At 45.0% G+C, this 27727-nt stretch overlaps 1 protein-coding gene and 1 pseudogene across 1 annotated transcript; both read right to left on the bottom strand.

Annotated features, from left to right (window-relative positions):
• Window positions 1–13968: 13968 nt before the first annotated feature.
• LOC142010418 (trace amine-associated receptor 4-like) lies at window positions 13969–15015 on the bottom strand. Its single transcript, XM_074988751.1, has one exon. It carries the CDS (start codon window positions 15010–15012, stop codon window positions 13969–13971), a length of 1044 nt encoding a protein of 347 aa, XP_074844852.1. The 5' UTR covers window positions 15013–15015.
• A 4411-nt stretch (window positions 15016–19426) lies between these two features.
• On the bottom strand, window positions 19427–22975 carry LOC142010688 (trace amine-associated receptor 2-like; annotated as a pseudogene).
• Window positions 22976–27727: the final 4752 nt, after the last annotated feature.

Here is a 27727-nt window from a genome sequence, read left to right as displayed (position 1 = left end):
GCTTTTACCAGTGGGCGCTTTTAAAGACATGTGTGAGTGTTTTGGTGGTACAGCATATTTATACATTACTTTCATGTTCATATTATAATGAATATGTCTTTCTTTCTCTCTTTGCTACTTTAATAATAAAAGTATAATGATACTTTAATAATAAAAGTATTATGAACTATTTAATTATGTTGTCATGAATTACAGTATACAGACCAACACGACTACCCCTCTGTATATATTAATATATATCACCTACAAGATGTTTTCACTAACATCCCACTTTAAAGACTTTATGTCTCATTGCAGTTTTCTAGATTAAAATATCAGCAATCTTCAGTTACATTATTCAGTTGTGTCTGTTCCATTGTTGACTGGAGACCATTTGTTTGCCTTCTGAAGCAGGAGAAGGTGCAGAGGGTGTACTATTTCAGCACACTTCTGCACACCTGGTTGCAGGAGGATCAAGGGACCCTTGAAACAGTGCAGTATTTCAACATTTGGCACTATGGAGACAGCACCAAATGCCAAAATAGCCTATTTGGAAATGCACTCAAAATAGGTTATGCAATTTGCATAGTGCAAATTATGTTTCTTATTTAGCGTTCAGGGCTCAGTGTAGGCATAACTCAAGAAACTGCAATCTTAGGCAAAACAGAATTTTTAGCCTGGTCCAGCCATTCTCACATTGTTAATTATCAGCTTATTCACACCGCATTTACTGATGTTCTGTCATTGGCATGGCAGTTTTAAGATCTAACTGACATTCGGTAATCAGTTTCTGAATGATATTGCCACACATTTTAAGATTAAACTGACTTCCTTAATAAACAGTGGTTCAAGTTATTCTTATGATAAAGAATAAAAAGCAGTTATATAGCACTTTAAACACTAACGTGACTGGTTTTTGTTTGGTTAAGATACAAACTAACATGGCTACCGCACTGTGATACAGAGACAAACATTTTCCCTGAAAGGACCATTAAAAATCACTTTTGTCATGCAGACATCGCAGTACTGAGACAGAAAAATCAAATGCATGTAGTTCTGATAGTAATTTAAAAATGTAGTTGGTTACATAATTACATGAGAGTAAAATATGTTTAACCTGATCTTTCTCTATAATTCAGCTCTTCATAGAAAACATTTGTGGCTGAAATTTTTGCTTTTGTTTCTAGTCTTTGATTTTAGTTAGAAAAATCTTTCAATTCAAATAATGAATAATTTTGCAGCTTACCTGTGTAGTGTACATAAATCTTTTTTTTTTTTTACTGAATTGCAAAGCTCATTGATTTTTGTTGTTGTTCCATGTAACTCCTTTGTGGCAATGCTCAGTAAAAATGCATTTGAAAATTTTCCTCTTTTCTTATCAGATTAACTGGATTGCTGCTAGTATATATACAGCAAAGACCACCTCTATCTGTCTCTGGTGACTTCATGTGTCTCCTATCCTGTGTTTCCTCTGGCAGATTACTCTGCAGCAACTGAAAAAAAACATGCACAAACAATCCAGCGGGGAGATTATTTGATTTGGTGCATAGCCAAACTGGAAATGGGAAGAGGAACGTTGTCTCTACTTCAATGCATTAAAGGTAAAACCCTGGAAACTCTTCTACCATGTGAGCTTTATGAGACAAAATCTGTCACTTTCTTGGCTCAGTGAGGCTGTTCCAAAAGGCTGCTCCTTAGTTGGGAAGTCAAGGTTTTGACTAAACATATTTTTTGTCCCAAGAATTTTCTGTTTCCAATTAAAATTATCAATTCTTATCCAAAAACTGAATGGTGACAAGCCAAATCTTCATGCCCAAACCTAAAGTATTTCACTTCTGCAGTGCTGCTGCGGTGCCTCATGAAATTTACATTTTGAGTGCCTGACACTCCAGTTCTTCTCTCCAATTCCCCACTGACAAACTTCATCTCCCACAGTCCACTATGGACGTGGGATTGCCATGCTATAGAAGCTCCACTCAGCCAGAGCAGAAACAGTGGCACATCCCAAAAGGTCTGGTTTAAACAGGGATCAGAGCCTACGGCAGACAATGGGGCCTTTGGCACTTGAACAAGAACACCCAGAAGGCATCACTGCAGCAAACCACCAACAATGAATCCAACCAAACCGATTTTTTATTTTCATTGATGTCTGCTGTAGAAAAAAAACATTTTCCAACACCAGACCTGTTGGAGGGCTCTATGTTCTACTGTAATATACATGCTAAATTATAAGGAAGTGTCAGATGAAAAAAATGAAAAAAGGAGCTTCTTTAATGACATCTAACACTGGGAGGATGTCTCATAAGAAAAGAGGAATCCAAAGATGGGCAGTTACTTTTAGAGATGGGCAAAATATTCCAGTATTAAGTGACTCATTACTTCTTTTTCCCATTTCCACACCTCAGCTTCAGAAATTTCAACTAAACCTTATCAAGTTTCTTGAATATTTGTTCTCACCAGGTGTCTCCACACTTCTAAATTTGAGCCATGGGTAGACATGTAATTAGGCTGCGTCTACTCTGGCAAATTCATCCGGAAGGTCCTGGGAGGGTACACACACAAAAGCTGTTCTTCCAGAAGGAATCTGGAAGAATGCAGCTTCTCTTCTGGAGTCTGTATTCTGCTCCTGTTTGAGGAGGAGCATCCTCCTCTGGAAGAATCCTCCAGAATAAAGTGCGTGTAGACACTCCTCAAGCCCTTCTTCCGAAAGAACAGTACCGTGGCGGCAGCCATAGGGAGCACAGAGACACTCTACACAGCACCAGCGGAGCTCTATGGCTCAGTGCGCCAGCCACCTTTAAAGTGACAGCAAGTCCCACAGACCCTGGCGCACCAAGGTGACAGTGTCACACAAGCAGGGGCATGAGTCAGGCTCCGACACATCCCCACTCCCAGCTCTGGAATGGATGCCCATACACCTGGCCCACCTCCCACCCCACCATGGACACCACACCGCAGCCCTGTGATGCAGACAGGCCATGAAGGGAGACAGCACGGGAGCACAGCTCCCATCCCATGACCTTGCCACATGTGGCACCCTCAGCATCACGTGGCCCTCAGAACCCTCGACCCATCGCAGCACCAGCAGGTCAGCCCACCACCGCTGCTAGGAACTCACTGGGAAGCGCTTGGCATGTCTCACACTCTGTGGTGGGGCAGGAGGGGCCAGGCCAGGCCGGGGGGGGCAGGTCAAACCTCTTCCCCCTCCCCTGTCAGGCTGGTCATGTGGCTATGCCCCGACCCTGGGGGTCCCATGCAGCAGCACTGCTCCAGCACACAGGTCAGCCCACACATGACATCTAGCACCCACACCCACAGACAGCTCTGCGAGCCACACATCCAAGGGGAGTGCCTCGGGAACGGACTGGCCATGCGTGGCCCCGACACCACCCATGCAGGGACCCCCATGTCCGGGCAACAATCCCCACATCAGCCCATTCCCCGGGGTGGAGCCTGGGGCATGGCCCTCCATGCCCGACTGCCGGACCAACACACCATCTCCCTCTACCTGGCCATCCATACAGATGCACCACCCAAGGGCTGGGGGGGCGGGGCGGGGCGGGGCGGGGCGGGGGGGCCCACCCATCCCACCAGTGGAGGGATCACCACCCTCTCACCCCGCCATGGAAGCCTGGGGTGCACCCCCCCCCACAGACCTGCATCCCCATTCCCATCCCACACCACCCCCAATGTAAATGGGGCACCCCTGTGGATAGGAGAGAGAGAATGGTGCAGCCCAGACATGGTGTGCCTGCTTCAGTGACATAATTTATTGCACACAAAGAGTTATCTAAGTCATCTACATTACTCAGCGACCTGAAAAGGCTATCACAGCAATATATGTAAATCTCACTCAAGGAACCAGCACCCTTATGACCCTCATACCCTGGGGGATGGTGTGGGCTGAGGGGAGAATGGGGGTCATGGGGGGGGGCCAGATAGTGCAGAACCCAGCAGCCACAAGGAACTGGCCTCGAGTGACTGGGGACTGCTCACAGGGCCTCAAAGATGAACTCTAGGCAGAAGGAGTGCCACGAGGTTGTTCTGAGGCTCAGGGGCTGCCTTGGGTACCTCTTAGTCAGGTACGACCTTGTCCAGCCAGGCCTGGGGGAAGGAGCCCTCCTTGCCATTGATGAGGTTCTGTAGGATGCAGCAGGCCAACAAGACCTGCAGGACTTCCTCCTCCTCCATGTTCACAAAAGTCAGGGACACCCTGGCCAGCACAAGCAGGGCTCTCTGGTTCCCGCCTCCCACTTTAAAAGTTGCAAGGACCCAGAAAACCTGTGACAGAAAGCTGAGGGCATGGAAGCTGTGAGCACATACAGCCCTGCCAGACACAGCCTGGAGGCACCCTTGAGATGGTGAGAGGCACCAGGACCAGCAGGCATCCACCCTGGGGCAACAAGGGCAGCAGCCGCAGGGAGTTGGCTGAAGGCAGCCAGGGGGCCAGGCAGAGCACCAAGCACAGGTCCCCCTTCTGGACCAAGCCAGAGCTCCAGGACTCCTGGGGTTTTGGCAGGAGGAGGCAGTCCTGCAGGACACTACTGGCCGCCACCACCACAATGCTGTGGACCTGCTACCCGAGGCCACCCTGACTGGACCACAGAACAAGTCTGTTGTTAAGTGAAAGAGCTCCAGCTGGGGTACATGTGGATCCAGGACAGCACCAGGTGGTCAGGGCAGTCCCCGTTACAGGAAGCTATGGGAGCCCCTCATGGCCGAGGACAGCTCCCCACCCAGCAGCCCCATAGACACAGCAGCCCCAGAGTCTTTGTCCACCAAGGATGGAAAGTCAGGGCTCAGCCAGGAACAGGCCAGACCTTCCAGCCAGGGGACCTCCCCAGAGGTCCTGTCTGAGCACGAATCATCTGAAGGGTCCCTGGTCATCAAGTCCCCTCTGCCTCCTCCTCCCAGGCCACCTCGGATCTGACATCCCCTGTCCTGTTGGAGGGACCCTCCAGTAGGTGTGCAGCATGTCACATTCCCGGGGGTGGGACCACCTCCAGCTGCACAGATGATGCCCCAACCGCAAATGGCCCACCCCGGGGTGTGACCATGGACAGCAGGAGAGCCCACAGGTGGCACCTATCACCCATCCCGATGGTCAGCACTCTGCACCCAGTCCATCTGCCACCTGGCCAAGGAGTGCCCCATGCCCCATCACCGACTAGCCATGTCTCCAAGTAGGGGCTGGATGGAACCCACTACAGCCACCACTGGCCCATGCGCAGAACAGGTCACAGTGCAAGGAAATCCTGCCCCCACCACGGGGGCCTACTCATCTCTTGGGTCACAGGTGGGGCACATGGCCATGGTGGACATGCAACACAGCCTCCCAGCCCACTATGGGGGACTGACCTCTCCCTCATTCCCTCCCCACCACCCTCTGTTACAGCTGTGGCATCCAAGAGCCGGGAGAGCACTGGCTCACCTCCTGGGCTGGCTGGCTCCATCCAGCCTGGAGGGGCTCCAGGTCCTGGAATGGGGTCCATGATTTCTGTAGGTCCATGTCTGTCACATACAAGAATCAGAAATGGACACAGGCTCAGCTTCACCGTATACAGCTCAGCAGGCCTCAGCAGCAAGTACAGGGAGGGGGTGTTTGGGAGGGCCCCTTTAAGGCTCCACATGGCCAGCGCTCCCAGAAGTGCTTTCCAGCCATGTGACCCCAGCCATGGTATTTCCTGACCCATTCTTTCAAAAGAGGGCACACAGCTGTATGGCTGCGCTCTTCTGAAGGCACAGGTAGCAATTTAGGGACACTTTTTAGCTGTAGACATGATCTTCCAGAAGATGAGCTTCTGAAAGATGACTTCCAGAAGATCATCTTCCAGAGGATCAGTGTAGCGTAGATGTAGACTTAGTGAAATTTCTCAAACAAGCTGTTCTTACTGCATCTCTAGCTCCATGCAAGACCTCCTTTCAGGAAACCATCCCCACCGATCAAAGCACTAAAGCCCGTACTTCACTTTGAACACAAGAGAGCTTCAAGTCAGTTAAACAAATGCTTAAGTTGTTCTACTGAATTAGAATCCAGAAAAGCAAGTAACAAGAGCAAGTAAAGAACAGTTGTTATTGTGAGATTTTCTGTCAAAGATTCATCCAAGGTATTTATATTCTTTGGATGTCCTTTAATTTTGTTTGAGCCTGGATATGTAGAAGAAAGGATGTTGTAATGTGGACTCCAGAAGTGAATATAAAACTTCAATCCAGACCAGTTTATACTGTGAAACAAAAGATGCTACAAACAGTACATAGGTGTTTTACAGGTTGTAATACACAGGAGGTTTCCAACAACCGCTGAGAGAATGGAACCTGGGCAAATTGCTTGCAACCAGGCCACTTACAGCACAGACTGGGGTTTCCTCCTCTGTGAGGCAAAGCAAGCCAGCCACAAAAGTACCTCTGCTTCTCCTCTGGCCAGCCAGAAGTTACACAAGCATATCCCACAGATTCTCCAGCTACTCCTACTTCCAAAATCAATAACCCTCCTCACTCAGGTGAGAGGTTATGTAAACCAATTTCACCAAATACACACAGATTCTTCCACTCACCAAAGGGACCAAGGTACATGCCCAGATCAATAACTACTTGGATCTCATTCAAAACAGCACACTGTGCCAATCCTTTAGGATCTAAAATTTAAAGGTTTATTAATAAAAAAAAGAATAGGGTGAGAGAGACAAAATGTTAAAGTGGTTAAGTTACATACATCAAACGAACCTTCTGAAGCAGGCTATAGATGATGGTAACAGCTGCTATCTTGAAAGTCTTCCAAAATACATCCTCCAGGGAATGGGTCCCCAGTCCACACAGGCTTAGTTCATAGCATAGATGTTCTTGCAAAATGCTCCTAAGGTGGAGGCTGAAAGCAGTGGTCCCAGGATTAAGGACCAAGGACCAGATGGCCACTGCCAGGTGTCTCTTTATAGACATGCCATATGGAGGGAAAACCTCATTTTTGTCACATAGGCAACGGAGAGTTACATGTTTAGGTCACCTGTCCTTCCCTTGTTGGGGGACTCTTCCACTGGCTGATTCCCAGATGACACATCTCAGTCAAATTCCTGAGATGTGGATTGAAGTATGAGTCTCTGTATAGACAGTCTTCCCAACAGGTATGTGATCACACCTTCCATTGTGAATCCTAGCACTAAAATATTTTTAATACAGGTACAGAGCCAATATCTATAACTTCACACACAAACATGATATAAACATGTAAGCAGCATAAATAGATTCAGTGAATTACCATCTTTCTTTAGATAATTCACTTGGCCCACCTGGCACAAGATTTGGTGCAAATTCAATGTCGTGGGTACAGAAATGTTTTTCATATTTAATTTAAAAATCCAGTAACATCACACAGGCAAAAATAGGGTTACCATATTTGAACTTTCAAAATATAGGACACCCCAAAGAGGGAGTGTACCAGTATTAATTTCTCACAACTCATGCTGCATTAATGTATTATAATATATATAGTACATTAATTCAACATGAATTCATAGATATTGTTATGCATGCACTCCATCTCAAGGGCATGCTCTTTTTTGAAAGTTCCAATATGGCAATCCTAGGTAAAAGTGATAGATCTTTGGCATAAGTAGGCATTGTATATACCAACAGGTGTTTGTGACTTGCATTATCATTTAGCTATAATACGTCTGCAGTACACTGGAGTTTTTTTCAACACAATCCCAGTTTTAGCATCCACACTAAAAATGCCTTCCGTCAATGTACTGCTGACACAACTCAGCACTTTCGTTGATAGCCGCTTGCCTCTCGCCCATAAGGCAGAACACCTTTCTTGACAGAATCAGTCAACAAAAAAAGCATGTGGATGCTCCAGGGGGGACCTCTGTTGACAGACAGGACTTCTGGGTCACCAGGCAGCCCTTGTCTGCTGTGCTTCCAGTTGGCCATTCTGTTGAGAGAGCAGCTGAGCAGTCCAGCCGCTCTCGGTCAAGAGAGTGGATCAACAGAGTAGTTTGCTTCTGTGTGTGGCTGCAATCTGTTAACAGAAGTTTTGTCGGAAGATATCTTCCAACAGTGACTTCTGGGCTACATCTACACTACCCCCAAACGGCCACACAAATGGCCATTTCCAAGTTTACTAATGAAGCGCTGAAATGCATATTCAGCACTTCATTAGCATGCGGGCGGCTGCGGCACTTCGAAATTGACGCGCCTCGCCACCGAGCAGCTCCTCCCGACAGGGCTTCTTTTCAAAAGGACCCCATCTACTTTGAAGTCCCTTAGGGCCGCCCGCATGCTAATGAAGCACTGAATATGCATTTCAGTGCTTCATTAGTAAACTTTGAAATGGCCATTTGTGTGGCCATTTGGAAGTTTGGGGCTAGTGTAGACATGGCCCTTATGACAGATCACTATACTGTAGAAGTAGCCTATCAGAATAAGTAAAGCTAATGAAAGGAACACTTGTGTGAGCAAAAATCATTACATCTGTAAATAACACTGGTGTCTGATCATACAATGACAGGCAGAGCAAGAATCAGACATCAATAAAAAGCCAGACTCACTGATGCTGCAAGAGAATCAGGGAAATATCTTAAGACCTCTGTTGTTCCAGTAACATCAGCAAGGTTTGTGTCTTGATATATGGGCTGACATACATTTGAAAAAACAATTTGCCATGGTATTCACTGATTGGGAAAATGGGGCAGAGCTGCAATGTTTACATATGGGAGAGAAGAACACACATGAGGTAATTAAAGATGGGCTGTTCCCCGCCCAAAAGAACAGATACTTCAATGCTACCATCCCACATTCCCTCATTGGAAGAAGAGTGTTGTTAGGAGCTCTTGTACCTTGTGTAGGACAAAGGCTGGCTAAGAAGAAACTCTGCTATGGCCAAAAGAGTATTTTGCAATTTGCCTGCTGTCAAAATCTTGCTATTCCATGAAGGTTCCTGACTGGAACTGAGGATGCACACGGGCTCATGATGCCCTTTCCTTCTCCCACCACTCCTACCTGCCCTGAGCGCTGGGTTCCTAGTTGCCATGCACCTGGATTCTCCCAGCTGCCCCCAGCTCCATGCAATTTGACTTGAAACTCCATTTTAGTACCTGTAGTCTTCCACAAACTTCATTGGGAGCTTAGCTTGAAACAAAGAGCCCCTGCAATATAGAGAAACCATGTACGATGGAGGGTCTTCTTGACAGCATCTGCTACTGTGCTGAGTGGTAGGAGGGCCTGGAGAGGCTGGCTGAGGCACTCTATTCAGGATAGCCCATAAGCACGTGCATTAGAGCCATCATGAATACTCTCGCTTTTCTGTTTTGTGGGCAGAAATTGCTGACTTCTTAGATTAATAAAAAATAAAAAAGCATACAGTGTGTAATATTTAAATGGCAGGAACAAACTTGCTGCTAAAGCCTAAACAGGTACTCCATAGCTGTGTCTACACGTGCACGCTACTTCGAAGTAGTGGCACTAATTTCGAAATAGCGCCCGTCATGGCTACACGTGTTGGGCGCTATTTCGATGTTAAGATCGACGTTAGGCAGCGAGACCTCGAAGCCGCTAACCCCATGAGGGGATGGGAATAGCGCCCTACTTCGAAGTTGAACGTCGAAGTAGGGACCATGTAGTCGTTGCGCGTCCCGCAACTTCGAAATAGCGGGGTCCACCATGGCGACCATCAGCTGAGAGGTTGAGAGACGGTCTCTCTCCAGCCCCTGTGGGGCTCTATGGTCACCGTGTGCAGCAGCCCTTAGCCCAGGGCTTCTGGCTGCTGCTGCTGCAGCTGGGGATCCATGCTGCATGCACAGGGTCTGCAACCAGTTGTCGGCTCTGTGGATCTTGTGCTGTTTAGTGCAACTGTGTCTGGGAGGGGCCCTTTAAGGGAGCGGCTTGCTGTTGAGTCCGCCCTGTGACCCTGTCTGCAGCTGTGCCTGGCACCCTTATTTCGATGTGTGCTACTTTGGCGTGTAGACGTTCCCTTGCAGCGCCTATTTCGATGTGGTGCTGCACAACGTCGATGTTGAACATCGACGTTGCCAGCCCTGGAGGACGTGTAGACGTTATTCATCGAAATAGCCTATTTCGATGTCGCCACATCGAAATAGGCTACTTCGATGTAGGCTTCACGTGTAGACGTAGCCCATGTGTACTTTGATTGAAAAGTTCATTAGACAAGGCATATTCCTGTGATGGAAAAAGTTTGGTAATGTGAAACACTTTTGGTGGTAAATTGTGTTATTTGATTTTATTTTGTTAAATGTATTAATTACAGGATGCAAGCAACCAAGTCACTGAGTTCATGCTTCGCACCATACTGATTTCATTTGTAACACCTGCTAGAGTGAACCATTTTTGTTGTAGTTTTAGATATAAAGCCCCATTCAAAGCCTAGTAAAGTGAGTTAAATAATCCTGTTGACTTCAGAGCGTTTTGCATCAGGCTCATACTGATTATCTTCATGTTAAGGTAAGTCTATACTAGGGAAATAAGTCGATTTCAGAAACACAATTCTAGCTACAGCATTTGCAGAGCTAGAATTAACATGCCAGAATCAACTTACTGCTCTAGTGAAAGCCAAGCCTCTATAGCCTTGCATTGGCATCCCTTACTCCATGCCATAGTGTGGAGTACTGGGGAAAACAGCTGAGCCTAGAGAGAGCAATTTTGCTGCATCTTCACCAGATACACAAAATTGAACTCTAGAAGATCAACCACCCCTGTGTCGATCTTCTAGTAAGTATAGACAAACCCAAGGCTATGTGCAATCTCTCCTTTTATTCTAACTGTACTAGCATATACCACACTTTGTTTTTTATCTTGTTTGTGAAGCAAAAATATATGTACACTCTGACTCTGATGTGCAGTCATTTAAAATAATCTACAGATGTAAAAACATGACCAGTTTTCATATGAACAATTTTTTTATATACTGCTGTTTCTAACTGTGATGTTTATGGCATACATTCTCATATATATTTTTCCTGTGCTGTCACAGTCAAAATATTTCTTTATTTAACCAGTTGGAATAAATTATGGAAATATTGCTAATCCAGAGAGAGATTCAGCAAAAATTCTGTCATAGAAGTGTATTGAGTCCTAATTTCTGCAAGCTGGGGTATGCAAATGGATCTTTGCAGGGGACCACATATAATAATGAATTGATTCTTGTGAATTTCCACTGGCAGTGATGTTTTCCTTAAACTAGTTTTTGAGCCGTTTTCAAACAGTAATTAACATTATTTTATTGTGAGACTGACTGACTAGAAACTGTGGAGAAATGATCTTTTCTTACAAAAAACAGCTATGCCATGTTGCAGATGGAAAATCCAAAACGACAATTTTCTCATTTTTTGTATACTTCTAGTTATAGAGCTGTATGTGGACAATCCTTATAAGGCTGATAACCAGTTGTATCAGTTGGCAGATTTCTAAAACACTCTCACAATTTTTTTCCTGTGTCATGTCTATGTCACTGTTGAATTCAGAGGCATTTTTACTTTGCTTTTCCATATACCCTTTGTTGATAACTTAGTCCTGTACGTTTAAACAGTGCTATTAAAAAATCTCCAGACAGGGTGAGGAGGTAGCAAAGCACTGGTACCTCAACTATGGATACAACCAGCTAGACAAACACTGCGGAATTATGACCAGCACAGGTATGGAAAAGAGATTGTCATGAAGAGCTCTTTTTCTTTTTCAGGCAATTCACTGGACTCAACGACCTTTGTGTAATAACGAAGTACACATCCTGCCAATTACTTAGGATCCACAATTCAACAAAGAGTTCTACCTGAAACAGCTTTTGTTGAAAAGTTCTCAAGAAGAATCATACTAATTAGAGCTGTTCGAGATCATGAAAACTCTGCAAAAAGACTGTTTGCTAATGAGGCACCTGTTATAGCCTCTCCCCAGAGCTCACTCATCCCCTTTGTTGTTTTCCCACATTTTACTGCTGACAGAAGAGGAATCTCACATGGGAAATCTCAGAAAATCAACTTCCGCAGACCTATTCCCTGAGCTCTGTCTGACGTCCTACTCGATGTGCTGGGTTTTAAAAAAATGTTTAAGCATCGATGAATTCACACTCCGTGTCAAAGCAAACTCTGACATTATTTTGAAAACAGCAATGAAGGGTCCTGTGGCACCTTATAGACTAACAGAAAAGTTTTGCGCATGAGCTTTCGTGAGCACAGACTCACTTCATCAGATGCTGCATGAAGTGAGTCTGTGCTCACAAAAGCTCATGCTCAAAACTTTCCTGTTAGTCTATAAGGTGCCACAGGACCCTTCGTTGCTGCTACAGATCTAAACTAACACGGCTACCCCTCCGATACTATTATTTTGAAAAGTCACTATGAATCAGGGGAGAAAGAACCCACTCCCATGCTGTAGGGCACTGCACACAAATGACAAAATTCCTGAATACCAAGAACTGAAAGATCACATTGTCCTGTCTGCTTTGCCCACCATAAGTGTGAGAAGCACAAAGCACAATAAGGCCTCTGGAAATGGCCAGAGCACAGTTCCCTGTCATGTTTATTCCCTCTGAACTGACCACTTTCTGAAGATCAAATTCTGGACGCAATGGACATTAGTCTGGCCCAGCAGGGCATTTCTGGAGAGGGTAAATGGTGGTTCCTAAGTTTGTTCTCTTGTTTAGTCCAATCCAAAGTTCACCTGTTTATGCTGGCTCCTGCCCAGGAGTCTGTTGTGGTGAAGGGCTGGCACTGTTTCATATTTACCATGCTAATTTTGTACTGCTTATGTACCTATGGACCTTCATCCAGAGACAATAATGATAGGATGAATTTTAAAAAAAATGGAAGTATATAAAAAACCCACTACCAGCTTCTAGAAAACCAACCCTAGGGACAGTCATAGCATGGCATTTCACCCTGGCCCAACCTAATATACCTTGATGGACCTGTCTCACCAGGAACTTATCTGGTTACATTTTCAACCCAGTCATAACTGTGGCCTTTCACCACGTCCCCCGGCATACACTGACCTCTAACATGTTGTTTGGGATTGCAGAGTTTTTCAGTTGATGTCAGTTACTGTGGCTGTGCCTGGAGACAGTGGTGATTTCTCAATAGCTACAGCCCAAACTGAGTCAATGAATATTCAGAACACTTTCCTGCTACAAACTTTAATTGCTTATTGGCTGTTGTCTCTGAGGTTGAGTTGGGCTAGGCCCACTAATGGGGATGGGGAGCAGAGGGGACAGTTGTGTCAGGGCCTGGAGATTCAAAGGGGCCTGGGGTTCCTGGATGCTGCCTCTGCTACTGCACCCTGTGCTCCGAGCAGATCTAAGGGCCGGAGGCTGGGGTGCACTCTGTGCTCCAGCTGGCATGGAGGGATGGCTGCCCTTCCACACTAGGCCCTGCTCCTTCTGAAAGTTCAGAGCCAGCTTTCCCTCCCTGCCCTCCACACACACACCTTGCCTTGGGACCATGGAAGTTGTCAGCACCCTTGGCTTGGGTTGCTTGTATGTAGACAAAGATTAATTATTCAGTCAGAAAAAAAAATTGGGCTTAGTTCTGTTATTTTTATTGATGTGGAAAATTAGTGAAAGATACTCTCAGTTTGAATACATGTGGCATTATTGGTCCTATAGCTCTGGGGAATCCATTTCCAAACATACACAACAAACTGATGCTCAAATAGTGCACTTGGAGGCTCAAATTGGTGCTTGTACAGAAATTATATTGTGATGCAGTTGACAGAATGATGTCTGTGTAAATAGGACCATGGCTGGACAGAATGAACGGTACGGTTTGCCAAACTGTTCCATTTTCCACTATCTAGACACACAGCTCACTAACATAACACACGAATTCTTAAGCAATACCTACAGAGACATCCTAAAAATGAATTTTATCAAAATTAGGTGCAGATTTTCATATTTTCAACATCTCAATCAGTATGTGACCTATTCTAAAAGATCTCAAGAAGTAAGATAGACGTAAGACTAATCCAGTCATAATAGTCCCACCTGGTTAACTAAGTATTTGTAGGCCACAACATAAGAGTGGAGGAATCTGCTCTGAAAATTCCCCCAGTCACAATAATTTTAAATGCTTTGCGAAACCAAGAATAAAATAAACCATAAATTATTGGATTACACGTAGAGTTGAAGTATCCCAGCCAAAGGAAGGCATTGTACAAGTCTTCAGGCACTGAAAAATTAATAAAAGGATCAGCTATCGTAAGAATAAAGAAAGGCAGCCAACAAAACACAAACACCCCCATGACTATACTTAATGTTTTAGTGGCTTTGCTCTCTTTTTTTGCAGAGATTGTGTTTTTCATTGAAGAGGAACATTTCATTGTATTGGGGATTTTAGCAATTTGTTTTGCGTGTTTTTTTGCCACAGTAAATATGTGGAAATAGATACCTACCATCACTGTGCCTGGGAAAAAGAAAGTTATAAAAGAAGCCATCACTCCCCAAAGCTTATTAAATATCAAAACACAGAAACCATTGCAAGCAATGGAAGCCACATATTCTTCAATGCCATGAATATTCAACTCTGAGAAAACAAGACCAAAGGCAAATAAGAGTGGGACAGCCCAACTAATTAATAAAAATATTAAGATGACAGGGACAGTTATTTTGGTGACATAATGCAGTGGGTCACAAACTGCGTAGTAACGGTCAAGAGAGATAAAACAGAGATGGAAAATAGAGGTGGTACAGAGCATTATATCAAAAGAAGTATGGAGTTTGCAGAAGAGGTCTCCAAAATACCAGCATGAATCAACAGACCTGATCATGCTGTAGGGCATAACTGTCAAGCTGAGCAACAAGTCTGTTGTTGCCAAGGAGCAGATGAGGAAGTTGGTTGGAGAATGAAGCTGTTTGAAATGAGCAATGGAAATGATCACAAGCATATTTCCACTCATTGTGAGCACTGTCATTCCCACCATGAAGATGTACATAGCCCACAGACTGACGGTCGACCTTACATTTCTAGGACATGAATTGTTAAGAAAGTCAAAACAATGCTGCACGTTCTGTGGACTCCAGAGAGCGGATGCATTCATGAATTGGGATGATGCACAGGAACAGTTTCAAAGGGATCACAGTACAGCTGGGGAAAAAAGAAAACATGAAAAAACAAAGTGACATGAACGATATGAACATCTGCCGACTCGTGTTTCGGATTAGTTGATTAGCCTATTAAAAAAATGGGCCTAAATCTTCTCTCAGTGCAGTGCGGCTGGTTATAGTGGCTAATCCTGCAATGAGTGCACAGCTTTTCACCTCATTTCAGACATCTTTGTTCCTGGAGGTGCTGCCCATACTTCCAGGAAAGACAATATGGCCTTAGAAAATCCAGAAATCCGGAAGAGTTGATGTTATAATGATTTTAATGTACAGCATTTTGTGAAGCTGGCCAGACCTCATCATAAAACAGTGACAAAAGCTCCATGACACCTTTCTCGTGCATGCTGATAAGTCACTGAGAGTATACCTGCATACATGTTTTTGCCTGTAATGCTAATCCACTGAGGTGCATGCCCTCAACACACACATGGCTTGGATTATGAGAAATAGAGTATGATAGTGCTGAGGAGTCATACTCAAGGTTTACTGAAAAATTTGTGCTTCAGAGCACTGACAGGTCTGGAAAATAGGTAAGGTGACACCAGTTTAGTAAACTGCATTAATCCTTCAGTGTGGGTAATTGGTATTTAAGACATTTGGCTTTTTATTTAACCTGTTATTTACTATTACAACTATAAATGTGTAAGAAGAAAAAATGTCTGTCATGTTACAGTCTGCGCACCCTCACGTATGTGCGCGGCCTCACTCTAGCAAAGTGGTGTACAGTTCTCAGTGTATAACAGAATTAAAGTTTGAAGGTGGCCACTATGGTCTGAGAGGATACACAGGCACAGACACAAAACTGTACACACATTAGCTGTGTCTACACTAGCCCCTTCCTTTCAGGAGGGGCATGGTAATGAGCGAGGTTGGAAGATGCTAATGAGACCCTGCCATGAATATGCAGCACCTCGTTAGCATAATGGCGGTTGCATTGATTTGCAAGGGCCACTTTTGTAATGTCACTGCCAATGTAGATGGGAACCTTTTGAAAGGACCTCTGGACTTCCAAAGCCCCTTCTTCCTATCCAGTGTTAGGAAGAAAGGGCTTTCGAAGACTGGGGGGTCCTTTCTAAAAGCCTCTGTCTACACAGGCGGTGTGTAATTCAAAAGTGACACTTTCAAATTAACGCAGCTGCTATTATGCTAATGAGGCACTGCATTTTCATGACAGTGACTCATTAGCATCTTCCAACCTCGCTCATTACCATGCCCCTTCTGAAAGGAAGGGGCTAGTGTAGACACAGCTATTATGTGTAAGTTATTAGAATCTGGGCATTTAATTAACAATATTTCACAGTAGCAAACTAAGGCATTGTTTTCCCAGCTTCTAATGACATCATAAACCACAAGACTCAATTTGTTGGGGGTCCCTTACAACACAAAGTCCCCAGATGTAATTATATGTTTAAATTATGAACACATCAGGGACTCATCAGAATACTGATCTTAGTCAAATCAAGTGCCCCATCTGCAAGTCCATTTTTTTCCTTCTTTCACATTCTATCGCTCAAAATCCCATCTCCTGTATTACCTTTTCCCTTTATTTCTTGTCCTCATAAGTCCTACTTTGCTTTTCTTCCTCCCAGCTTTTCAGGGTCACATAAAGTTACTTCTCTGCCAAAAGGAACGTGCAAACTTTCAGGCATACTTTTTTGACATCCGTTTGAAACTCCATTACATTGTAAGAATATGACTATTTGCCATTATAAATTTATTGCAGGATTACAATTGGTCTGCCAAGCTGATACAGAAATGTAACATCATTATTGTATGCCTCTTTATCCTATATAAATAACCCTGTCATATGAATACCCCCAAAGTCAGTTATGCCCTGCATATGATTAAAATGTTGCAATCTTTCTCCTCTCTACCTATTACATCAAAGATATAAGACATATCGGGTCCATTGTAGGCCAAATCTTTACCCCATTAAAGTCACCGTGACTTTTAACACTGACTTTCATGGAAGCAATATTAGGTCCTAGGTCTAATAAGTTTTGTTCCTACAAATGTTTAAGCATGTGCATATCTTTATTCCTGTGAGTAGCACCAGTGAAATCAATAGATCTATGCACCAACAAACAGAGTGCTTTCAGGAAAGGAATTTTCTTATCTTGCTTTAGTACTTTGAAAGGACATATGACATTAGCATGCATAAGAAATAGTTCAGTATGTGCTCAGTAAGAGACAGCAAGCTCATGCAAAACACAGTTTCTAGCCCAGCCTCCTACTGCTAAATTTCAGTTCATTCAACCCTCATTTACTGATGTTCTATCTGTCTTTCACATAGCATAAATTATTAAAGACAATCCAACTGTGCTTCTCTAATCGATTTCTTGAATGCCCTTGCCACAGATTATAAGATTTGACTGACTTTTTTATTTTACACTGCGATTCAAGTTATTTTTATGACATGGACAACAATGTTTCCTGTGAAAAAATCATGAGACACTATTGGGCTTGGAAGAACAAATAAATTGCCATTCCTATAGTATCTTACAAAATACAGCTGGTTACATCATTACATTGGAGTAGAAGATTTACCTGCTCTCTCTCCCTATCTAATGTCTTTATAAAATATTTTTGTCTGGGATTTTTTGCCTTTCTTTCTAGTCTCTGATTTCATTTAGAAGATCTGCTGATTCAAATCAAAAAACAGTTTTAGCACTTACCTGCAAAGTTTGTAGAAATCTTGTTTTATATTAAATTTCAAAACCCATTTGATTGCTTTTTTTTGTGTACCATATGACTCCTTTGTGGCAGTGCTCGATGAAATTACATTTGAAAAGCTGCTTCCTTTCGTATGAGATATGCTGAGTTGCTGCTCATATATATACAGCAAAGAAGACCTGTAGCTGTCTCTAGATAGTTCACAAGTCTCCTATCCTGTCTTGCTTTTGGCAGATTCCTCTGTAACGCTTCATTCTGCTGCTGCAACTGAAAAAAAATTACGCACAAACAACCCAGTGAGGAGATGATTTGGTGTGGTATGCAGCCACACTGTAAGTGGAAGGATGAGCTTTGTTGCAACTTAAATATGTTAAATATGAAGCCAAGGAAGGCCTATTACTCTGTTACCTTTCTGGGACAGGGACTGTCATTTGCTCTGCCCAGTATGGCTGGTTGAAAACTATTTCTCATTATAAAATTCATTTTTGGCTAAAGATTTTTTTTCAAGTCTCTGTTTTCAAGGGAAATTTTCAATTTCCTATCGAAAAAAACTGAATGGGGTGAAGCCAAAATATTTCATCCAAAACCCCAAATATTTTAGTTATGAAATGATGCTACACTGCCTTACGGGAATTTTATTCTGAGTGCCTAATACTCCAGTTCTCCTCTCAACATCCTCTGTACCAATTGTCCACAGTCAGACTTCATCTCCCTTAATGCACTATGGGCATGCAACTCTCATGCTAAACGAACGCCACTCTGCTAGAGGGGAGACTGTGGCACATAATGGGAGATGTAGTCCATCCAGGTAGTTCAGTCTACAGAGTGAGTGGGACCTGAACTTCTTGAACTAGAGCTTCCATGACACACCATGTCATAACCAACCCCCACCGCCAACAATTTTCCAGCCAAACTCAATGATTTTTCATTTTCATTAATATTTGCCAGTGGGGAAAACCCTTGCTTCCTAGCCCTGAAGGGGTCCTAATCTGTCTGAGGTCTCTGTGTACTATTGCAACATATGTGTTAAATAATTACAAATATTAATTGAGATAAATGACTAAAGAAACTACATCAATGATGTCTAAAACAGGGAGAATGTTTCATAAGGGAAAGGGGATCCAAAAATGGTCAGTAACATTTAGAGATAGGAAGAATATTCTAGAAATCATTAGTCTCTCATTTCCCCTTCAACTTTGACCTTTCAACTTCCTGAACTGTATCAAGTTTCTTGAATGCTTGTTCTCACTAGGTGTCTCTGCATGTCTAATTGTGAGTCATAGATAGACATACCAGGAATGAAACACCACAGGCAAACTGCATCCCTATCTCCAAGCAAAGCCTCACTTCAGGTAGGTGGACCCTATTTCCCCATGCTGAATACTGGACTCCTGGTAAAATCACTTGTACTCAAGCAAGTTGAATTTCAGTCAGTCAGAACTATACAGTACAAAAGTTCAAATTAACATCAAGTTGACTGAGCCCATTAATAAGAAACACTGACTAACTGTCAAGTATCGGAGGGATAGCCGTGTTAGTCTGGATCTGTAACAGCAACGAAGGGTCCTGTGGCACCTTATAGACTAACAGAAAAGTTTTGAGCATGAGCTTTCGTGAACACAGACTCACTTCATCAGATGCTGACTAGCTGGAGTCTTTTTATTTACCTTCTTAGCTTTAAGGTTTGCGTGCAAAGTGACACACACACATTCCTGTACTCCTCTCCGACCTTCCGTGCTCAGTGCACTCCACCCTCTGAGACTTAGAAGCCTTTCTGTCCTTCTCCTTTGAAAGTTCCATTCTGACATCCTTGCTAGCTGCATCAGATATGTCATTCATAATACATGCATGCTTTCTGCATAGCACACAGAATTGTGCGTATATCCCTATCATAAATCAGCCAGGAGCAAACAAACCTACTGTAAACAAAACTGTTCTCCATATGACACAAATTAGAGCATTCAGCTAAAATCTGATAGCCCTGTACTCCAGAAGCATAGGCTTCTGAGAAAACCACTCCGAAAGCAAAAGCGACTGGTGCTGTCCAACAGACTGCCTGCATTTGCTTTATCACAGAGATAGTTATTTTGCTAGAACAATGCAACGTAATGCAAATAGCAATGCAATGTAACAAATAGTATAAAATCAATCAATGGCAATGCAGCAAAGATGGAAACTAAACAGAGCTTCAGATCAAAACTATAGTGGACTTTGCAGAAAGCGATATCAAGTACCAGCTGTTCTCCACAGATCTTACCATGCTGTAGGGCACTCTGGTGAAACCCAGAAGGAAGTCTGTAATAGGGTTGGACTGAATCCAGAAGTTGGTTAGAGAGTAAATCTGTTTGAAATGGGAGATTGAAATTATTATGGTCAGATTTCCAAAGATGGTGTTGAAGATGGCTCCAGTCACGGACAAATAGATTGCACCCCAAACACCTGATGACTTTGGTAAATCAAGATAAGTTCCATTTCAAATTCAGAGCAATCAATATAGCCCTTGGTTGTATTAGGTGAAACCACAATCTTTTAGGTAATACAGTGAAACAATAATATTTGTGTGTGACTTGTAAGGTTTGTAACCATATAGCTCATATATCAGAATAAATTAAACGCTTGACAAAAACAAGAAGTCCTGTGGCACCTTATAGACTAACAAGAGATATTTTGGAGCACAAGCTTTCTTTGGCAAAGACCCTGCCTCTGATGAAGTGTGTCTTTGCCCGTGAAAGCTTGTGATCCAAAGTATCTGTTAGTCTATAAGGTGCCACAGGACTTCCGGTTATTTTTGAAGATACAGACTAACTCAGCTACCTCTCTGATACTTACTTGACAGTAATTATTTAATTAACTGGCTGAAGTGAAAAAGTAAGATAAAATAAAACAAATTGAACAGTAAGCATTCAAGGAGGAAACAGAAGAGTAGTGAACTAAATATTATTTATTTTCTTCCCTATATTATATTATTAGCCTTAATAAACTAATATTATTTGTATTATGTAGTGCTCTGAATTCCAGGCATGGTCATGTCCTTATGCACTGAATGAAGCAATAGCTTAAAGGTCACCAGATCTTCACTGACAATATTAGATTTAAATTATCTTGTAGATTGTACACCACTGGAAATATTCATGCTATAGGGCAGCGATAAGCAATCTAGGCTAGTGAGTGGGCTGCATGAGTGGCCCTCCTTCGTCTCAGTGGGCACCTAGATTGCCATAATCAAGTTGGCCTCATGGGATAGGGTAGTCTTGCTAACTGCACTTGTGTGCCTGCAATTTGCCTGCTGTGCCAACTGAACCACAGCAGAGATTTGATTGGATGCAGAGGAAGTGCATAGCTTTTTCTGTCAATGCTGCAATCAGCACACATCCTTCTTCCCATGCCCTTGTTTTACATGTATCAGAGAGGTACCTGTGCTAGTCTGTAGCTTCGAGAACAACAAGAAGTCTTGTGGCACCTTATAGACTAACAGATATTTTGGAGCATAAGCTTTCGTGGGCAAAGACCTGCTTCATCAGATGCATGAGTGTGGGGGGGGGAGTGTCAGAGGCATATTTAAAGAGTGGGGTCCCAGTAAGAGGGAGGGCCAGAGCTGACAAGGTCTATTCAGCAAGGTGGAAATGGCCCAGTATCAACAGTACTTATCAAACGTGGAAAAAATAAGTCAGATCAGATGGGGGATGTGAGTCCCCATTAGCTCTGAAAAGGCTCACATCCCCCTGTCTGATCTGACTTGTTCTTAGCTCGTTTGATAAGTACTGTTGATACTGGGCCATTTCCACCTTTCTGAATAGACCTTGTCAGCTCTGGCCCTCCCTCTTACTGGGACCCCACGCTTTAAATACCCCTCAGAAACCACGCCCCCCACTCATGCATCTGATGAAGCAGGTCTTTGCCCACGAAAGCTTATGCTCCAAAATATTTGTTAGTCTATAAGGTGCCACAAGACTTCTTGTTGTTTTACATGTGTGTCTCTTTTCTAATACGTGTAAGAAGAAACATATACAGATAGAAACCAGCAGAATCTGACAACCCTGCAAGTGGGCAATGGTAGAATGTCTCACAGGCAACACATGGAATTGTGGAGAACCTCACATGGCCCACGGCTGGAGACTTCCTACCTTTGTTATAAGAGCTATAATGGATGTGGTGGTCTAGTTGGCTCTCTCCTGGCTTTTTTTTTTTTTTTTTTTTTGAGGAGTCAGGCAGTCCTCTTCAACAGTCCAGAAGTTATCTCAGATTTTGATCATTCATACAGAAATACAATTTTAAATTGAAAATATGACGGTAACCCTGCTCCAGGTACAGCCAAAATCAGCCAGAGCTGGCTTCAATGTTTAGGGGTTCCTTTCCACTAGTGGAGAACTAGCTTGAGTCTCCCTCTCGCCCAGTAACCTGGGAAATTCACATTCCACCTGTCCCACCTCTGAGAGACTATACTTCCCCACTTGCAAGCACAGAGTCAGAGGCTGTGTCTACACTAAGGGAGCATGGTAATGAGCCTTATTCGAAAATACTAATGAAGTGCTGCATTGAATATGAGGCACTTCATTAAGCTAATTCTCCCTGAGGCAACTTCGAAGTTGCAAACTTCAAAGTGCCGGCATGCCGTGTAGCCATGGGCACGTTGAAGTACCCACACAACTTCAAAGTGTCCTTACTTCCCAGAATTTTACAACTTCAAAGTAGCCACAGGGAGAATTAGCCTAAGTAGGTGTTGCATATTCATTGCAGCACTTCATTAGTGTTCTCTGATCAGGCTGATTACCATACCCCCTTCAAAGAAGGGGGCTAGTGTAGACACAGCCTCAGACTCAGTGCTTGCAAGTGGGGAAGTGTTGTCTCTCAGAGGTGGGACGGGTGGTATGTGAATTTCCCAGACATAGCCAGAGTGTAGAAAATAAACTTGGTATTAATTTAGGAAAACACCACATGCAGAGCTCATAAACAAAAGTGAGCAAAAGTTCTGTCCACATAGGTTGGGCATTGTCCTTTTCCTCTCAGGTTCCTAAGTTTAAGTTATCTAAATATCCCCTCCACAAGTGCAGCCTTTCTCTGCACCCTTCTCACAGTTGCTGTCCTTGTTCAGTGATGCCTCCACAGAGCTCACCACCCATCCTGCATAGGAGGAGGTAAAGAGGCATTTTACTCACTCTGCTGGTCACTCACCATCCTGCTTATTGCTGTCTGTCTTTTCGCATCTCCACCCTGCTGGCTGCTCATCATAGCACTTAGCCACTTCCCTGCTGGCTATCAGTCCATCCACTTCTTAGCTGTGACTTTCGCCCATCAGTCTCAAGTGATTTTCAGCTCCCAGTGATTTTAACTCTTAGCAAGCTGGGTAGAAAAAACACAGCTCCCACAAAATGAACACAGGAAAGAGACACCTAACAATAGTGATTTAGATTTGTTCTTCATGGGGAAAGAGAGGCAAGAAACAGGTCAAACCAACCTAGGCAAGGGAAGACATATAGTCTCCTAACCAAAACAGAACCTAACAGAACATAGCAGGTGTTGGGTCACAAATTAAGTTGATTGCAATACGCAAAATACCACTCCATCTGCTGACTCTAGCAAATCTAATCTACGTAGAATCAAACTGTATTTACACAGACACACCCAAGGTCTCTCCCTACTTCCAGCTAGCTTTGGGTTCACAGTTCACCTTGAATGCTGTCAGTTTGTAACCCTAGTGGGGCAGCATACACGATATAAGCACAATGTGCTGTACACCTGCATCATTCCTATTTTACATTTTCAGATCATGTTATTTCTGAATTGAAAACACTCAGGTCTGGGGAGAGATCACAGGAGGTAGACAGAGTCTCTTCTCTCCCATGTAGCTGTGTGTCTAGTGCTGAGTCTACACTAGCAGATACATTTGAAATTGAGGTTGGAAGATGGTCCCCTTTCAAAATAAGCCGTGGAGCATCTACATACACTCCACAATCCTTCGAAAGTAACTTTGAAAGAACAAGGGGGTTCCTTCAAAGTTCATCCTCCGTTCCCGTGGTGGGAAGAGCAGCCCACTTCAAAAGAGTGTTTTGAAAGAGAGCAAGTACAGACACTCCACAGATGGCTATTCCAAAAGAGGAAGTCCCCCATTTGAAATCCCCCCTTATATAGTTCCCCCAGCGCCCCTGTTTGCAGTTCCACCCTCCCCCCATATATAGGCATGGACCACTGTCAGTTGGCATTAAAGTGTTTATTACGTGGTTCAATGTGAGTCCCCTGTACACGTGTGGGGGTGATGGTGGGGTGTGTGTGTGCAGGGGTGGTGGTGGGGTGTGTGTGCAGGGAAGGTTACTACAGTCCCCCCTCGAAGACCTGGAGCAGGGCCTCCCATACCTGCACCCTGTCCTGCTAGGCCTGGTGGCCTGGGACAGAAGGGGGCTGCTTCTACCCGCACTCAGCCTCGACGGCCCACCCCTGCACAAATAGCTCGTGCTTTGCCTCCACCAAGTTGTGCAGGGCACAGCAGGTCCCAACCATCACCGGAATGCTGGGGAGGCCCACTTCCAGCCTGGTGAGGAGACATTGGAAGCACCCCTTCAAGCAGCCAAATGCCCACTCAATCATGCTGCAGGCCCATTTCAGCTGCTCGTTAAAAATGTCCTGACTAGGCTGCATGTGTCCCATGCATGGCCTCATTAGCCAGGCCTGCAGGGGGTAGGCCACATCCACCAGGATGCAGGGCAGCATTGTAGTGTCCCGACAGTGTGCCCCAGAGGAGGGATGAAGGTCTCCTCGCCCATGCAGCAGCCCAGCCCCGAGTTCTGGAACACCCTGGCATCATGGGTGCAGCTGGACCAGCCCACGCAGATGTCCTGGAACCAACCATTGGCAGTGACGAGCACCTGCAGGACCATGGCGTGGTTAGTCCTTTTGGTTTATGTAGGCCCTGCCGCTGTGTTCTGGGGCCTGGATGGTGATGTGTGTGCCATCCAGGGCCCTAAAGCAGTTTGGGAAGCTCAACTCCTCAAACCCCCCGATGGTGTCGTCCAGGTCCCTGACACGGATCAGCTGCCACAGGAGGACTGTACTGAAGGCCCAGACAACCTGCAGGGTCACGCTGATGAGTGTGGGGCAGGATGCAGTGTGCCCACCTGTCCCTGTCCCTGCCCCTGTCCCCTACAGGGCAGGCCTCCCTGGGGCCCCTGTCCCCACCCCTGTTCCCACTCCTGTCCCATCCCTGGTGGGAACCATCCCCCAGTCCCCAATGGTGCCTCATGCCAGGGGTGCCCACTACCCCCTGGCCCCAGCCTGCGGTGGGGGCATGACCCAGGCATGGCTTACGTCATTGAGGATGGCGCTGACAGTGGCCCTGCCCACCCCAAACTGGTGGCCGATGGATCAGTGACTATCCGGGGTGGCCAGCTTCCAGAGGGCAATGGCCACCCTTTCCTGGAGCGGGAGTGCTGGCCTCAGGAGGGTGTTGCGGTCCTGGAGGACTGGAGTGAGCCAGCAGCACATCTCCAGGAATGTCCCTTTGGTCATCCTGAAGTTCTGTAGCCATCAGTCATTGCCCAGTCCTCCAGCACCAGCCGGTCCCACCACTTGCTGCTTGTGGGGAAGCTCCACATGTGGTGGGTGACCCAGGGGACCAGGTGGGGATGTCATGCCCGGAGGATGGCTTCCAGGAGGGTGGCTAGTAAGGTGGCCACCCAGAGTTGCTGGTGCATGGCAGCCAGGACCATGGCCAGCCTCAAGGGGGAGGGGGTGCTGTTCAGGGTCCATGGGGTCCCAGTGTGCCTCCTCTGATCTCCATCAGTGTGTGTGCCTGGGGACAAATTGCTGACCCTCAGTGTGTGCAGGCCAACACTTGGGGTGGGGGGGCCCTTTAAAGGGACAGCAGACGGCAGCCTTGGAAGGGCTTGTCCACCAAGTGACCCTGCCCTCAGCACTTCCTGCCCCGTACTTTCGACAGAGCACCCTGTGATGTGTGGATGTTGTCTTTCAAAAGTGCACATGGGGCCTTTCGAAAGGGCAGGTCGAACCTTCAGTCCCCCTTTTACCTGTGTGAACACTCCCTTTCAAAAGTCTGTCTTTTGATGTTCCGTTTTTGAAGCTCTCCTTTCAAAAGGGAGTTGTAGTGTAGCTGCAGTCTAGGAGAAATTACTGACCTCATTCTACATTGCCTGTTTGAAACTACTGTCCTACATTTAAATAAGACATAAAAGAAGAAGCTGATATCACCTTTGTGCCTGATACAACTTTTCCTATAAAGCAGCATTTAGATCCTGACCCTGTGCCTCTGAACTCAATGGGAGTGTTGCCTTTGAACTTCAATGAGACCAGAAATAAGCTCATGGAGTCTGGTCCTGTATGTGGTTCCTTTTGGGTAGACCCATGAGCCCCAGCTGAGCTGTATGGAAATCAACAGAGCCCAGCAGACTGGAGGTCTGCCAGCACACAAAATTAGGATTTTAGGGAGTAGGCCACAGTTCTGTGATCTCTGTTGCAATAACTCTTCTGAAAGATGAAGAGCAAATATAGGAAAAGAAGAGCCTGGTCATGCATTTCTCTCTCTAGCTATGTCTAGATTAGAGCACTCTGTCAAAAATACCTTTATGTTGGAAGATATCTTCTGACAAAACTTCTTTTGACAGATCATGGCCAGACAGCAAAGTGTATGTTCTTTGCATCTGACCTGTTGACAAAGAGTGGCCACATTGCTCAGCCACCTGGACAAAACAATCACCCAGAACCAGAGCAGACAGAATCAGGAACCCCAGAAAGATGCGCCCTTAAAGGAGCCCCCCCACATGCCTGTTCCCTGCCCATGCTGAGGCATGCCTACGACCACAAGGGACAGCACAGCTGCTAGAGCAGGGCTTTGAATCTTTTTGGGAGACACAGCTCTTTCCAGCGAGCTATGGTGCCAGAGCAGTGCCCAGGGTTACACTAGCCCCATGCAGAGCTGCTTCAGCACCTGCTGAGCCTCCTGACATCTGTCCTCCTCTTACCATGGGAGGGCGAGTGAGACACCAACTTTGAGGAACTCACTGTTGCTGCAGGATGGCCACAACTGTACTCATCCCACTGGGTGCACAGGCAGATCTGGAGGCACAGCACCAGTTACAACTGGTGGGACTGGCCGGTCATGGGGCAGTGGGATGACCAGCAGTGGCTCCAGAACTTCTGCATGTGGAAGACCATGTTCCTGGAGCTCTGTGCCCAGACATAGGACATCCGGCTGGGAGCCACCAGCCCCACAGAGAAGCAGGTCACAGTCACCTTCTGGAAATGCACCACCCCCAATAGCTACTGCTCCATGGGATCCTTTTGGTGTGGGGAAGTCCACCATCCGGGCCCTCCTCAGGGAGGTAAGGCACTCTCCAGCTTCAGATCCAGTACTGGACCTTGCCATTTCCAGCTTCTCACTAGCTTATAGAACATGTCTAAGACATTACCACTATGGAAATTTGATTCAATAACGATTGTCCTTCATTCCTGTCCTATGCTCCAGTCTATTGTATAAAAGTTAACCGCATGTTTCTCTCATTAGACAGAAGACAGGTTGACAGGGTTGCCTGGGGTTGAATTCATACTCTTAACATGGACCTTTTCTGCACTTTGTTTAAATCACTTGCTTTCTCTGCTTTAGGGCTTGTCTACATGTGAAATGTTGCAGCAGCACCACGATAGCCCATTGGTAGGAAATAACCGCAAAAATGGGGTTCTCTCATTGCCATAGGTAATCCAACTCCCAGAGGTGACAGAATTCTCCCACCACTTAATGCTCTCTATGCTGGCAGTAAGGCCATTTTAGCTGCATCATGCAGACCTGTAGGTTTTTCACATCCTTAATCTCTGTAGTTATAGTGACCTAATTTCCTCATATAGACCAGCCCTTAGTCTCCTGCTGTATAAAACAAGCATGATGCCACTTATCTGCATCACAAAAGTATGTGACGATTAAGTTGTAATAGTGAACTCATCTGCAGCTGAACCTCACACTCCACGCTAAATGCT

The sequence above is a fragment of the Carettochelys insculpta genome, chromosome 3 (assembly GCF_033958435.1).
Source record: "Carettochelys insculpta isolate YL-2023 chromosome 3, ASM3395843v1, whole genome shotgun sequence".
Classification (NCBI taxonomy): Eukaryota; Metazoa; Chordata; order Testudines; family Carettochelyidae; genus Carettochelys; species Carettochelys insculpta.
Note: the sequence above shows the minus strand (reverse complement) of the source record. Positions and strands in the feature narration are given on the sequence as shown.

What these genes read in the sequence shown, in the direction of transcription:
- LOC142010418 (XM_074988751.1), bottom strand. Translation starts at nt 15,012, where the DNA reads ATGAATGCATCCGCTCTCTGGAGTCCACAGAACGTGCAGCATTGTTTT.